At 43.2% G+C, this 16,599-nt stretch overlaps 1 protein-coding gene across 2 annotated transcripts in view; it reads right to left on the minus strand.

Annotated features, from left to right (window-relative positions):
- Nucleotides 1-16,599, minus strand: part of MED13L (mediator complex subunit 13L) — a 964,037-nt gene that overhangs the window by 371,732 nt on the left and 575,706 nt on the right. For both annotated transcript variants that reach the window (XM_085634904.1, XM_085634903.1), the window contains exon 5: nucleotides 13,167-13,312. In XM_085634904.1, coding sequence (XP_085491030.1) covers nucleotides 13,167-13,312 — 146 coding nt within the window. The remainder of the gene's footprint in view (nucleotides 1-13,166; nucleotides 13,313-16,599) is intronic.

Consider the following 16,599-nt stretch of genomic DNA (forward strand, 5'->3'; position numbering starts at 1 on the left):
GTCGGTGTCCGGCCAGGACCAGTTGGGCCTTCTCTGGCGTGAATTCCTGGCAGGAGGTGGAGACTGCTTTGTCAGAGGCAGACCAGGCCCTTTGAGGTGCAAGGAAATTACTCCCCCTTCCCCCATCACAGCCCAGGTCTAATCAGCCCTTTCCTGACCTATCCAGACCATCTGGAGCCCCTCCAGCCTCCCAGCCTTCTGTCCTCCAAAACCCAGACAGGCAATCCACATTCCAGCAGAGGCATACGGGATGACCAAGAAAAATAACACCCACTTTCTAAAACTGGCCTCTATGAACTCAGAATAAAAAGGGCACCCTCGCTAAAGGCTGCGTCTTTAGACACTGAATTCAGGCATACCAAACTTCATTCACTTATAACTTTTTGGGGCTACGTACATGGGTAGCACAATCTGTGCTGCAGGCCCACGAGTAGCGGTTGACTCAAGCCCCGGCACCCGCAGTGATCTTTACTGGGGACTGACAAGTAAGTCACACATCCAATCAGAACACAATTTACCACAGGAGCACCAGCGCTTTACCACCCATCAGCAGTGCGAAAAGCGAGCAGAAACGTTATACCAGCAAAAACGGAGCCAAAACCGGGAGGTCAGACAGCAAAAACTCGGGGAAACACGCCAAAAGATGCCAAGTCTAACAGAGGCCAATCCTGATGACATAGTTGGATCAAAAAGCGGGTGGGTGGTCAAATTGGATAATCAGGATGTGGATCTGTGCAGATCTTTAAAATTGTATTTCTTTCGGCCAACCTTAAAGCCCAACTCTTTAAAACGGTATCCAGACTATTTCACGCCGGCTAAACTGTGGGGGAGGGGGGGGGGGGGGGGGGGACAACAAATGCCCAAGATGTGGACAGGGTCCTGCAGACATGGTCCACATGTTTTCTGATTGTTGTAAACTGGATATATTGAAGCATGGGATTGAAACGTTTTTATGTCAAAATATGGGGCGGGCAGTTACATTAACTTCAACCTTGTTGCTACTTGGCTATGACGAGACCTTACAGCTAGAATTGACCCAAGTTTATCTTTGCTTCATGGTAACAGCAATTTTCCGTATAATGACCGCTTCCAAATGGAAGGATGAAGACCTTCTGACATACCAGGCATGGTATGCCAGACTTTTTCATGCGTTTAATTTGGAGATGGCATTGTAAAAATGTACGGGTAGGAGGGCGAAGGAAAGGGTCTTCAAGTTTGAGGGCTCCTGATGGAACAGTAGCTTTAATAGGATTTTTGAATATATTCGTTCGGGTGGTCTGGGTCGCCACCCATACATTTCACTATTTTCTCTTTCTTACTCGTCTTTTTTTTCCATCTATCCCTCTGGTCTTCTTTCTAGCTCTTTTGAGCTATGTATAGTATTTGGTTACTATGTCTTTTTGACTGATTGTGCTACTTTTGGATTTGTGTTCGTCTAGAACTGATTTTAACTACTGCTTTCTGGTAAAAAAAAAAATATATATATATATATATATATATATATATATATATATATATATATATATATATATATATATATATATATATATATATATATATATATATATATATATATATATATATATATATATATATATATATATAAAAAGAGGCGATTGGCTGGGTTGGTTGGCCTCTCCATAAACAATTATTTAAAACTAAAAAGTAAAGGCATACTGTTGTGCAAGATGGTGACTAACTCCGTAGCACTGGAGTCTGTTCCCTAGTAGAGCGCCAGTCTCGGGTGGGGCCAGGTGCAGGTAACTTGCCCAAACCTGCTATGTCCCAGATATGAGATCCAGGAAGTAGTGCTCCAGCTTGAGAACATGTAGGATCTCTCATTACATCAAGAGACTGCAAGGTGGTCGCATTCACTGGGAATGACGTGCTGTCGAGCACGACAGACCCTCATACCCGCATGTTTGTGCAGACGGGTGTAGTGGCGGCAATGAGGAGCGGCAAAGTGCTTAAGCAAATCAGCAGACTGTGCCAATAGGTGCGCACAGGGCTGGGTTGGGGGACGAGCCACTGGTGTGAGCCCTAGGAGGATGAAAAGCGCGATGCAGGCTAACATCCCCATGCTGTTCAGCGTGCATTACCCTCTCGGGACCGAGCAGCAGGCGCGCAACACCCATTGGACTCACAGGGCAGCCCGGGATGAGACACCTTCCCGGGCAAAAAAGCAGCCGCACCCGAGCACTTCACAGGTCTTTAAAAGACCATTTGCATGTTAATGAGGCCTCGCTGTTGTTTCACCCCTTCTAAGAGCCCCTGCAGCTCCACTCTACCAATTGCTTAAAGTTCAGCCCTCCCCGAAATTTTTGCTCAGCCCCCCCCCGAAATTTGGCTCTAGTTGCGCCTCTGCCGAGCAGTCTATGTGGGGGACAGAGCCACCGCTTAATTCAGCCGCCTGGTAGAGGACATCACGAAGACATGAACGGTCAGGAATGTAAAATACAGTGCACCACCGAGGACTCTGGGTTCAGAGGGTGTTTATTCTAAAGGAAAAGGCACGCACTGCTCCGTCTACAAACGACAGAAAAGTACCTCATAACGTAAATAACCGTTCAGAAAAATCCATTGGGCTATCACAACACTATGAAAAACTGATGCTAAATCACCAAAGTCAAAGGCATTCTTCACTGATCTCGGATGGGAGAATGGCGAAGGGCAGGAGCACTCCGCATCTAACACCTTGTCAAACTTCCCACGTATCTCTTGGACATATTAAGCTAAGATACATTACCCGCTTGAGATGCCATCGATTCACACAATAGCCACTGGAGGGCAGTAAAGTCAAAGAATATGGACTCGCAAATTAAAGCCTACACTCAATGTAGAACATGGTCATTAATTTGCGTTCATCAATTTCAGTACCTACACCCCCTGTTATTTTGCAATTGGGGTACGCGGGTGGCGGTCGACACAGCATACAGAAGTTTCTAGCCCGCACGTGTACTGTGTCACTGCTGCTACGACATGGTGAGAAATTCACCATAACAGAGAAGTGGGGAACGGGACTACGTCAGCGATCTGAAAAACAAAGGGCCATGTTTATCAAGGGGCTGCGAAGCTTCTGCACTCCAAAACGTGCTCCAAAAGCGAAGCCACCCCAAAGGTGCGCTTTCTCAAGCCCTGAAAAGCAAACTTGTGTGGCCTCGAGTGGCGTGATAAATCCAGCGTAAAGCAGCAGCAAATCACCGCCCTGCTCTGCTCCAGGGAGGCGTTCCATGGGTGGTGTGCGGGATTTCCCATACAAAACCCACTGCGCATTGTGCGCCAGCGCTCGGGTAAGGCAGGCACGTGCTGTAATGCGATAAATACGGCGCAGTCCTGGCCTTTCCCTGTAACAGAGCGCAGAGCTGCAAGGTGACTTGCTGCGCGGTGTTACAATTTGACAAATATAGCCCTGAGTGATAACGAAAAATAAACCGCACAAAACAGGAAGACTGTGGCAGGTACAGAATAACTGCGCGAGGAAGGCGTGATGAAAAAACTAATAAGCCAGAAAAGGGGTAGATATTGGAAACACTCACATGAACAAATTCAAGTACTCGTAACTTGTGTGTGTTTGTGGGGGCAGGAGGGGGTGGTACATTACAAAGTTTCCTGAAAACGTAAGGCAATCAACTAGCTGCATCAGGATCTGTTAGTGGTTTGATCTCCGCCAGACACCTCCTGTGACCTATAAACGCATCCCTCATGGGCTGAGGGACCAGCGTTCGCCGGCGCCTCGGGATGACTCATTCTGAGGTGAGCTCCGCACGTCCAGAGGAGGAAACCTCCTCCGCAAACATGCTGCCGACCTTGGGATTCATAAATCACGGGCACACGAGTCATAGACGGGCATACAAAAATAACGGATGGGAACAGTGGTCCTAAGTGCAGTGGGGGCGGAGTCAGTGTGGGGGCGAGGTCAAAGCAGAGACTAAAAAGAACATTTTCAGTATCTATTTTGATGGGCTAGCACTTACCGGTAATTGCATACAGAATACCGCGCACACTCCTTGAACGAGAAGCAAGCGGAAGTGGAACCAACTAGTGGCAAATGCTTTATTCTATATTATGAAATGTCCAGGATAACGCCATTACTGCAGATGTCTCTGTGCAGAGAGCCACAACAATGGATCATAGCTGACGCAGTGGGGGAGAGTACCTTGCATATTTTTGGTCCAGCAAGGTCCCCAGGCTGTTACAGAACGCGCAGGGAATATAGGTCTTCATTTTTAACTTGCATTACACACACCTGAGATATGGTGCTGCAAAATGCACACAAAAAATTAGGCTTAAGATTTTTTTTTTTTAAGTGATTTAAAAGAATAGCGTTTACAATACGAAACTGTAGGTATCAGCTAACATTTTAAATATGTGCCCATTATAAGCAGCCACTCTAGAACTTGTGTGCTAACTCCCCTACATTACCCCTCAAAAAGAATAAACCTTTGCCCTCAGGAAGCTTCAAGCGATTCAATCCAACTAAGCCAACACTGGCTTACCAGCAGCCTGTACATGTTCCGATTCACCAACTGTACAAAGCCCTCTCGGGGCGCAGGCACCGTGCCAGAAGGCATGTGCCTTCTTTAGAGTCCGTCCCTCTCCTCGCTCCACACCACAGGAGACCCCCTTCCTTTCAGCTGGGGCATCTCAACTGACAGAAGTACCCGTTCCGGGAGGGTTGTACAAAAAACGTAAGGGACTTGTTTTTGGTGCGTTAAAAATTGTTGGGGCACATCGCTCCCCACAGAACCCACCCACTCCGCCCTCTAGTACACGGTGCCAGCTTCCCTCTGCCATGGAGAGGTGCACGGCCAGCAGGACTGGACCTTGACGCCCTGTGCAGGTCTAGAGAGGAGGCTCACAGACAATGCCAAACATGCTGGCTTTTGTACAGTTAAATTATTACTACCATGGGTTCTACGGCTGCACAACTTGCAAACGGAGGTTTACCAAGTTTCACTAGCACACAGCAGCATGGTCAGCAGTAACACAGGCTACCAGAAGCACTGCAAAGTTAATTCATGCCCTGAGCAGACACAGATCACAGACTTCATAGAAACAAAACTAGCAGGATATGCAGCAACAGAGGATACCTGTCAACACGGAAGAGAGGATAAGGGTCAATTGTTTAAGAGGGTGGTCCAAATAAAGTGAATTGTGAAAAAAACACACATTTTTAGAAGGTGATGATGGCTTTCAAAGAGGATGACCTAAAGGAAGTCTATGGAGGCATGTTGATTTCTCGGAGGGGAATGCCACTGAAAATAGGCTGACACCTGCCAAGAGAGGGCGAAAGCCTCCCTCACTGGGGTGAGCAGTTTTACTACCACGAACCCCGAAGCATTGACGCATGCGTGTTATTTTGTCCATTTGACGGTGAGCAGCAGTGAACTGTTACTAATGTGAACTCGTAACACTGCTGCCTTGTTTCACTGGCTGCTTGAGGGAGCCTACATGGGTACTTGAGAGGGTATGTTATCTAGGAGAAGCCCAGAGCAGTGCATGAGTGTAAAGGACGTGCTATGAAGGAACATACTCTGAGCTGAGGATAGGCATGAAGATATTATGCAAAGGGGGGTGGCACTCCCCAGAGTCAGAGGTACCAAGAAAAGTTAAGGGTCCTACTCCAGACAGGTCTTTGGATGACATTAATACTGAAAACAGACCGGCACGATTTGGGGGTGAGATTCACGGTTAGAGGGCGCGTTTTTCATGGTACTATTCATGGGGAAGGTTACAACAAGCATACTTGTGCGATCTTTTTGAGCCAGGAGGCTCCACCATTTTTGTCATTGACATGCACTGTGGTGCGGTCTAGTTTGGGGGATCATATACACGAAAGGCGACAACTGATTTTAGTTGCAATGTAAACAATTTATTTCTGAAGCCATAGTAACTTAAAGAATGGTGGTGAGTTCTGAGGTGATCTTAACCTTTGAAAAAAAGTGATTATATGCCATGTTTTTATGACCCATCTGTGAGAAAGATAAGTTTTCTGTCATGATTTTCTCATGTCAATTATGGTTAGTGTTACAGAAGCTTAAACAGGCACTTTTCGGCAAATTCACAAATATATTCCTACATTTTCGAACATTGATCAAGGGTTCCACTGCAGCTTCAACAGAGCCTGTAAGGAACAACTAGAGAGCTGATATTCTATACTCATGACAAAAGTATTACTATACTGAAGGCCCTGTTGCTGGTATAGGAGCATTTACATTTAAAGCATTGCGCCTGAAGCAGACTGATGTGAAGGAGCACTGAGGTGCTAATGCAGATAAGAAATGTCCTGTATTTTAACACATTAAGTAAAGTTCTGTTTTTATCATTTATGGCATAATATATTTTAAAGGACTAAAAAGAAATGAGTGAGATTCCTACTCAACTATTAACTCTGCAATTTTTATCCATCATCCATCCCTTCACCCAATACCACTTTCATTTATAACTTTTTAGTAGCTATAGATATTTTTTAATCTGAAATATAAATGCTTAGGAGTAGATTTTTTGGAGATGCAGCAAGATATTTGGAGACAAATCATATTAACAAAAACATGTGTTCCTAAGCGTAAAGATCCTCCAAATCAGTTGCTGTGGACGCTTTTTAGTTTTTTTAGTTTTCGGCTTCCTTTTGTCTGTAATTGCACCTTTATTCATGAACGTAGTTCGACTTACATTTTTTTATTGCAAGTAAAATATAAAGAAATGATGAGCCATTTTAACTAAATATATTTATTTCCTATGAAAATGTTTCTCTGTATTTTATTATGACAGAATATATTAAAAAGGCAATTCGTTAAAACATGTTAAAATAGAGAACATTGTGAATCACACAAAACAATGAGGTAAGTATTTCAAACCTCCGTGAAAACTGCAAAGTACTACACCATTTTCAAACAATAGAACACTAGGCATACCACACCAACACACGGAAGGAGAAACCGTGATATGTGGGTAGATGCTTTAATGAGGCTTGTCTGGGGTACAAGCTATGCGTCACCTGGGTAGATATCGATGGTCTACGCGATAGGCAAAATGCAGCAATATGGTAGTTGTTTGATTTACTTCATTCTTTAAACTGTACGTGTAAAGCACCCGATGATGTAAACAAAACTGAATATTCTACTCTGTTGGATTTAGTGCAGATGACTAGAGGAGGGCAGTGGCCAGGCTTTAAAAGCTCTCTGGTGATGGCGCTGGAAATCTGGAGGCGAACATTAGAGCCGAGTGTTTCAAGCGTTAGGGGAATAATCGTTCTTGTAGCTCTGCAAAACCAGAGATTTTTTAAGTGTTAGAGATGTAGTCCGTTTTGCAGTGTAGAAGGAGAAAGGAGTACTTGACCGGCGCTATTATAAGTAATAGTAAATCCGCCTGGAGCTGGGTCTTTTAACAGACTTTGCCTAGGACGGTGGCTGCGCAACCTTAGTTATAAGAACATTAGTGCAATTTCATGGCGAGCTCCGCATTTAAGAGGTCTTCAATGAGACCCCAACAGAAACTAGCAGCTTGCAAAACGCTCATAAGGCCGCACAGAGGTGGATGCACGACAGGCAATAGAATTTACTTAGTAGGTATTCAGATTCGCCAAAGTACAGTGCTAACAGAGTCCCAACGGAGTACAAAGGCAGTAGTGGCTCATGCTTTGTGCTGCAATCCTACGAAAAGTAAGGTCCATGTTAGGGGTCTGATTAAGTGCCGATAAGATTTGACTACAGATTTAACTGCGGTGCGAAGGTAAGGCCAGAGTACAGGGGGACTTCCAAGCTCCTCACCGCGTTGACTGGCCAAGAAGAGCAGGGTTAGTTCAGAGCTGGGACTAATGTCGTCACGATTTCTGGCATTTAATGTTATATGATCTTCCAGTAATCAATTGTGGAAAGCAGGGTACAATTGTTCATTTTCAGGAACATTTTGATATCCTGTGTGATGGTGCAGCAAGGTGGAAAATGGCTGATGGAAAGGAAAAAAAAAAAAGAACAATGGGGCTGGACAGTGCAACTATGAGAGAAACTAAAGGAGGGCATGGAGCTGGGTGGATTGTTCATTTGGTCCCTATTGTTCAGATGGTGTCCAGCTGCTGCATACGGCATATCAGGACTCTTCTTCGTACTTTATTCAAAGCATCGTAGATTTCCAACCTTTAGACGCATTGGCGTACGTTTATAACTTTCTAGCGTACGTTTATAATTTTCGACAACAGGACTGCACACTTTCCATTTGGTACCCGCATACACAAGGTTTTTCAGCATTTGCTTGAGTTTGGGTCAAATCCAGCGTTTGAAGGTTGTATTGTGACAATCACAGAATTTATCAGTTTCAGGACATCACGTTCCTGCAAGTATCTTCATATGTATCACAATTAGACCTTCCACACATTCCTCTTTTTGGAGCGCATCCTCTGGTTCTATGCAAGAAGTTTTTGTGCTTTTCTGATGAAGGCAAGTCCGTGCCGAAACGTGCTTAGAGAACTGCATCCATGTTCTAGCCACTGATTGTCATTTGATTGCATTACTGCTTATCTATTCTCTAATCTTTATATAAAAAACAAGAGATTTATCAGTACATTAGAATTGTGTATTTGTCGTGCTCATGTGCCTCTCTTTGCACCTGTTTATACACTGTAGAATGATTTTAGAATTAATGCAGACACGATTGATGGGTGAATGTGAATTATATAAATATTTATAAGGTCCTGTTTGAATAAAATTAATTTTGTATTGGTTTGTAATATGGTGTTGGCCTCCCATGTTCATATAAAGTCATATCATATTAACTTTATTTAACATTTGAGTTGCCCTAGGTGTTTATGCTTTATTTTTTCTCTACCTAGAGGAACTTCTACCCATGTGCAGGGGGCCCTGTTATTTACACTGAATGGTTGATAACCACATGTGAAGCATTCTTGAGCGGCATGGCTGGAATTCAGTGGCTTAAACCAGGTTTGTCCACTTCGATGCGAAAGGCAATAGAGCTGAGCATTTCTCAGACTGCATTCACACCTAAAGTAACAGCCACAGTGATGGAACAGGTCCGGCTGCCAGGCGACAGGCGCCCTATTAGTGAACCTAGTTTATTGATGAAACTAAATTATAAATTCACTGGATTTGTCCGCTTGCACAGAGTGGGTGAGACAGTGTGCCTCCTCACACTCACAAATGAGTTCATATCAGAGCCCAATGTCCAACTAGCCTATGCAGCCCATGTTCTGCAGGTTTAGGAGAGGGCATTGTGATCAGGGGGATTGGCTAGCGCCGACGGGAGATGGTGGCGGCTCAGTAGCAGCTCCCGGAGACGATGGCGCTAACGAGGGCACTATCATGACTTCCGCGTGAGGAGATCCGACGGAAATCTCAGCGCAGACGTCGGAATCCAGGCAGCTGCAGCAGAAGTGTTTTTCGACACGGAAATCACACTACGGAGTGTGAATTCACCCGTTCTTTCCTGTCACATTATGGCGGCCGCCATTTTAAAACGCTTGTGAAACCCGAGGCGACTCTTTTTTCCCTTCGTCTGGTTTAACCATGTGTCAAAGCGAATTTAATTATAATGGGCAGAATTGTGCACAGAACTTAAGCAGATGTAGCCCAAAAAGTAATTGATTGGCAATGCTTCATCGCTCATAGTTAGGATTTTTCTCTACTTACCTCAGTCATCAGTGGCCATTCTGGATTCACGAACCCTACGCATACAGAGCTTCTTATGAACATTGTTTGCTTAATTTATTACTACACATTTTGCGTGCATTTATTATCCTTTATGTACACTTTTCTTTTAATGTGTTGCTGAAGGGCTTCTAAATGCAGTGATTTTTTTTTTTAGCCCATGTTTATTTTGTCACTGTTGGCATGTGGGTCACTATACTCTTTCTTGAGATGAGGTACTGTACTCATAATTAAGCTCTTTTTATTTCTTAAACGTCCTTATAGGTGCTTTTCCTCTTTGTGTATTATTTATTGAATTATTTATTTAATTCTTTATATCTTAATGTTGATATTTAATATAGCTTTTTACCTTTGAGCAAGATAATTCAGTCTTGAGTGCTTTTTTTCCCTCCTCATTAAGCTCTAGAGAGTCTCAAATATCTGCCTCTACTTGTCTGCAACAGGAATTTTGTCTTCTTAACCTACTTTTTTCCTCAGATAAGACTATTTACATATTTTATTCATATGGGCAGATTGAAAACAGTTAAAGTATTGATATCGCCGGCAACTCGTTCATTTATTTCTCGTACTTGCCTCTATGCTCATAGCCTCATAATGGATGACTGTCTGGCATCTTCTTCAAAGGGTGCTTTTGCCTCTTCCGGTGCAACTACCAAAGCTTCAACCAAACGGTTGAAAAAAGATCCGCCATTAACTCCAAAGTATTCTTCGTCTGTCTCAATGGAAACTCTCTTAGAAGAAATACGGGCATTACACCCATTTGTTGAGGAGACTAATTCTAAGATACAAGTCTTGACTGAGGGATGGTGAAAAATGGAAGACAGAATCACAGCAGTAGAACAATGTGTGGACTCTGAGTTTGACTTGCGCTCAGGTGACAGCTCTTCAATCACAGGTTGTATCCTGTCAGAAGCAGATTGAAAATCTTGAAAACAGGAATAGAAGGAATAATTTATGTATTTACGGATTGCCGGAAGGCTCAGAGGGGCCGAACTCTATACCTTTCTTCAAATCTTTCCTGCCGACAGTGCTCAAGTTGCTGGAGACTAGAGTCTTGAACATTCAACGTGCCCATAGGCTAGGCCCCTTGCACTTTTCGCCTTCTGCTCAACGTAAACCACAAGGTGCGATTCTGTATTTTCTGGAGTATACAGATCTCCTTAAGGTACTGGCTGCAGTCCGTTGACTAAAGCGGATTTCATTCTCAGGAAACCAACTTTACTTCTCGCAGGATTACGCAAAACCTACAGCAGATAGAAGAAAGGAGTTTTTGTCTATGAGACCTGCTCTACGTTCTATTGGTGCACAGTTCGGCTTATTTCATCCTTGTTTGTTAAAGTAACCTTCAACAATAACACCGTCACTTACGATGAGCCGATTAAACTCAAAAGTTTCTTGAACTCTCATTGCCCTGACAGAATGGAAATTTCTAGATCCCACCCTTGATGACTGTCCTTTTGCAGATTATATATGCGTGTTTACAAGAGTCTCACCTAACAGCAGAAGAATCCATTAAATTAAGGAGAGGTTGGGTTGGAGAGGTTTTTTACTCACCAGGTGATGGTAAACGAAATGGGATTCTTACTTTATGTCATAAGTCACTTTCTGTTAAAAAACTATCACAAAGCTCTGATGAGAATGGTCGATGTTTATTTACTAAGCTTCGGATTGATAAAGTCCCACTTTCCCTGGTAAATGTCTATGCGCCCACTGCTGGTGATCCCTCCTTTTGGCCGATTTTAGTACAGCAACTTGCAGAATGTATTAATGAAAATTTCATACTCACAGGTGATTGTAATCCAGAATATGAACCATTCCTAGACCGAAACTCTATGTTTTCCTTTACTCCTCACAAAGCTCCCAAATCATTTGTAAAAACTATCAAACAATACAAACTTATTGATGCCTGGAGATTGTGTAATCCCACCACTAAAGAGTACACTTACTATTCTCCATCTCACCATACTCTATTAAGATTGGATTATTTTTTCATCACTCATAATTTATCACAATCCCTGAGGTCAGCAGAGATTGGTTCCATCCTAATCTCTGATCATGCTCCCATCATCGTTAAATTAGATATTTTACAGAAACCTTGCTCCCCATGGAAGTGGCGTTTTAACAACTCCCTTCTCTTAGATAACATTTTTGTTTCTTCATTCACTTAATTTTTTAATGAATATTTTTCATTCAACCAGACTGATGATCTTCCCTTCCACGTGATCTGGGACGCCTTTATAGCAGCAGCTAGAGACTATTATTGGCTATGTCTCTAAAAAACGTAAAAAGTCAAAAGAACTTACCATGTCACTCTTGGCTAAAATAAAAAGGCTTGAGCATTCTTTCCACTCTTCTAAATCCAAAGAATGTTTCAGAACTTATTAATGTTAAATTTCAATTTAAAAAAGAGTCAACGAAAAATGCTTCTATTTATGTACTGAAGTCCAGCGCAAAGTTTTATGGTGGACAAAATAAAGCAGGCAGGGTCCTAGCCAACTATCTGAAAGTCAAGTATAACAAGCTAAATATTGACTATTATGAACGCTCAGCAGGAATTGAAATATAAATCACTAAAGATTACCTACAACAGGCCAGGGCTTCAGAGCATGAAAACATAGGCATTCCAGTTGATCACACTGAATTTACACTTTTTTTTTCCAACTACATACTGAACTGACACTTTTTTCTAACTACATGGGTTGGAACCAAGATCATGGGTGTTTAAAGATGTGAGGAATGGGAATTTAGTTTGGTGCTTTCAACCAAGTTTCTGAAAGACTTGTTTCCATTTGGGCAATAGTGTATTCCCTTGGAAGCAATTGATCACCGCAGATTCTAAATTACAGAACCTCTTAAGTGGAAAAATATCGGGCATAAGTGAAATAACATTACTGTGCGTGGAGAGACAGTGCTATATTTGTTGAAAATCATCGCCATCCATAATGTTGACAAAAACAGGCATGCCACCAATTGAGAACAGGGGATTAAATAAAAAAAAAGAAACAATGACAAGTTCATCAATTAGAACATAGCAGAGGCCCACAGGCGATGGGGGGCCTGCTAGGGGCTCCAAAAGTCCCATTTTGTCTGCCTTTACATGGCGGTCAGATCACCTTGTAAAGGCAGAAGTAAAAGGGTGAGCGTAATCCCTACAGTGGTCCCTCTGAAAGCACTGCCCCCATTGCAGGGATTGCGCTCCAACAGATGCTACGACGGTGCTCCTTGAGCCTGTCTGAGGCACCGGTCGGTCCCTCCGCCCGCTGAGTTCTGACCGACTGACAGATGGCATGTTGGGAAACTTAGCATGGGGCTTTCTGAAGCTGACATGTTTCTGGAGTGATATTTAGGACAGGCTGATTTTCCAAGCACTTAGGGTAGTTGAGGAGTGAAAATGCCTAAAATGAACTTTACATTTCGTATTGTATAAGTTATGGACTTTTCTAGCAAGTTCATTAATCCTCAGTTTAAAATCTATACAAATCTCACTGGCATGCTCTAATTGCTTACCTTGGAAAGGTGTGCGCGAGGACTGGGCCATGTGGAGGTGATCCTCATTAATGAGATAGATGGGTTGGTGCTGGGAAATCTCCACACTTGTACACACATTACTCTCCCCATGAAGAAAGAAAGTGAAGGCACACGAGAGATGTTCACTAGAAGAAAAAAAAAGAAAAAGAAAAGAAAATGCAGGTCATCAACAGGTCCCTGCAAAGTGACTCAGACCATTCTCAAGTAAAAGAAGTCTGCGCAGAGAGGTAACCATAAGGCTACGTGCATGTGCAGCACTGAGTCATATCTACAACCTTACACATCAAGAATTTAGAGCAGCAATTTGTAATTTCGACATTTAGATGATATTTAAGCAGATACATTACTTACAACAGTACATGGCACAGTTGTGTTCTTCATATGCACAGCTACCATTCGAAACGTGTGCGTACCGTCAAGCATGGCCTTAGTAACAAGTTAAGAATAGGACAGTCATGCATATGCTCCCTCAATGTAACCGGGAAGCCAGTATCAACCATCAACAACCACCATTTCAACCATCAGAAATAATAATCTTCCCAACATCTCTTCTACAAAGTAAAAAGGAAAACAAGAGGGAACAGTGGCATCGTCTATGACAACCGAACTGCTAAGGTTTTGAAGAGCAACTAAAGGTGGCAGAACTTACTCAGAAGTAGCAGTAAGGTTGTTCAATGATCTTACGTTACAACTTCACAAAGGTGGTCACTTTTAAAATATGGGGCACAGTTGAAGGTCAGGCTCTACCCAGTTAGTTGAGAGAGGGTGAGCGAGTTTTGTATGTGTAGTATTCCCAATGAAGCGGGAATATTAAGCAAGCTCACATAACAGCCATCTACCACAGAGCACAGCATGGTGGCTCAGGCAGAATAGATAATCTGAATCACACCCCATGCTGCCCCAATGTGTAATGAGACGTAAGTGTTCCATTTCAGTAGCCAAGAAGCAAGTGATTGGTGGGGTGGCCGGGGGAGCTAAGCGGGGTTAACTGTTGCTGTCCTCTGGGTCATCACAATCAAAGGCATGGCAATGGTCCAGTGCCTGTCGAGAGTGATTGAAGCTGGCCTGGCAATGGTGCCTTACATAATGTTGCATTTCATAAACTGGGCTGGTTATGCTGGCGTGATCCCGAAACTGACCTAGCACAGAAGATTTGGGCAATTAAGATAAAATGCTGGCTGTGGTGGTTTCCCTACTGTGGAATGTGGAAAATTGTGTAGTTAAAGCACTTTACATATAGGCGTAACACAGATAATGGTAACCTTTATGTGCACATAAGATATTGTATACATTGTTATGCCTATGAATTTTGCAAACAGATGATGTAAAAAGTGGCTGGGCCGTGGTGAAAATAGTATGGTTAAAGTGATTCATATTGGAACATTGAATCCATAGCAATATGAGCAACTGGAATAATAATTCTATTAGTTAATTACGTCCATTAGGTTACTTACCTAAATTTAATAAGTAATTTGAACCATCCTGAGCACCAACACCTGGCACATTGCGTCCTGCAGTCGGACGGCGAGATTTGGCTCTGGTCAACTTTAACATGAGTAACCACCGGAGAGACAGCACCATGTTGAGCAAAAATTCTACATGCCCGTGGGGCACCCATGTTCGGCTGACACACTGAGCATCATCAGTGCCGGCCTTGGGCATGGGCAAGCTGGGCCCAGACCTGCAACGTCAATATTCCGAGGGGCACAACAGGGAGTTGCCTGAATGAATATCATGCAAACAGCAGCTTGTCTATCTCAATCGGTCTCAATTAGATCCTGTTAAAGACTTGGTAATAAGCCCTTAATGTACCTCAGCGTATTTGTCAGCACCCCATCAACTACCTGCCCTCTTCTCATCTTCCTCACACCTCCTGCCATCACTCAACGATGCCCCGCCCCCACAACATACACCAAATGTTCGTTCCGCCCAGCGGGCTGCCCCGGTCAATCCGATTTAGGGCCAGGCTTGAGCAGCATAGCATTAGCAGTATCCTGGAAAGCTTTAGCAGCACCATAATAAATATTTTCCCTACCAGGCAATATTTAAGCAGCACTCATAAGAATGGAAGCACCCACGGCATACGATATCAGCACCTAGGTATATAAAGCTATCAATTCTGCCATTTTCGTTCTAGCAATAAATTAGCATGGACTTATAAGTGACAAAGTAACGATGCTGCATGCTATGTTCTATTAGGCATAGGCATAAAACTCCACTTGTGGAGTTTTGCCCACTCAGCGGAGCGCAGAGCTTTTCCTCTCGTGTGGCTCGCTAACCTTAAGTTGATGAGCATGGAAAACCATATGCTCGACCACCTCCAGGTAAGATTTCTTAATGTGGGCGGTTGCGGCAGGCCACTACCACTCACGTTGAGAATCCAGACACTCGCATTGAGGAAGCTGCTGCTCTAGTAGAACATCTACTCAAGCGGCAGAAAGAAGCAGCACCCTCTTGCGCTACAAGCGGTGCCATTTGCACTGATTTTACAGTGCGGGACAAACCCAACGCTAAAAATCAGCGCGAGCAGTGCAACTTGACTCACTTTGCCGCTTGTGGAATTCCGCACAGCGGGGAGGATTTTTTTGGGCACTTCGCTCAGTTCCAATAACACAGGCTGGCGTGAATCACAAAAGGGTTAGCTCAAATACAAGGTAACAGGAAATATTCTAGAGGACCTAAACAAATATTTTCTGAAATCAGTATGAACAAAGTTAATCCAGTAAACTGGGTAACTTAGAATAATGAGGACGTTAAAAGTAAATAGGAGGAACCAGTGGTCAAACAAGCAAGAAACAAGAGAAGACCAAAATAAAAACGTTAGTGTCCACAGGTAGGATTTGGGCAGGAGTATAAATAAAGTCTTAATGACCCTGGTAACGTGGTATATTCGTCCTCCCATAAGTGTGATCTTGTAAAAGACTACAGATTCAAAATAGAATTAATTTAAAAAACAACATGAAAATCCCATTGGGATATCTGGGAGTAATTGTAGAAACTATCTTGAGAGAAAGTCACACATGAGCGCTAGCAGAACAAGCACCAAAATGCACAAGCTGTCAGGCAGCCAGCAGCAGAACCAGCTGAGAAACCCACAGCGCCAGCTGTCAAAGGGGCCCATTTGGAGACACAGAAAAGATGTGAATGAAGCATTGACAAATAATAGCTAGACACAATGTCATCGCGATCCTTAAATTTGGTAAGAAATGATGGGTACTATGGAGGCTTAATGATATGTAAACTTCAGTTCAATACGAGATCGGAAAAGCTAATAGGAGACATGTAGGTAATTAAGCAATCTCAGGCCACTAAAAAGATGAGACGTCGAATCCTATGAGGAAATCAGGCACCACAACAAAGGTCAGATATTGTTTTACAATTGTATTTTAGTTTATATAGCTCAGAGAAGACG

Source organism: Triturus cristatus, chromosome 11, assembly GCF_964204655.1.
Source record: "Triturus cristatus chromosome 11, aTriCri1.1, whole genome shotgun sequence".
NCBI classification, from domain to species: Eukaryota; Metazoa; Chordata; class Amphibia; order Caudata; family Salamandridae; genus Triturus; species Triturus cristatus.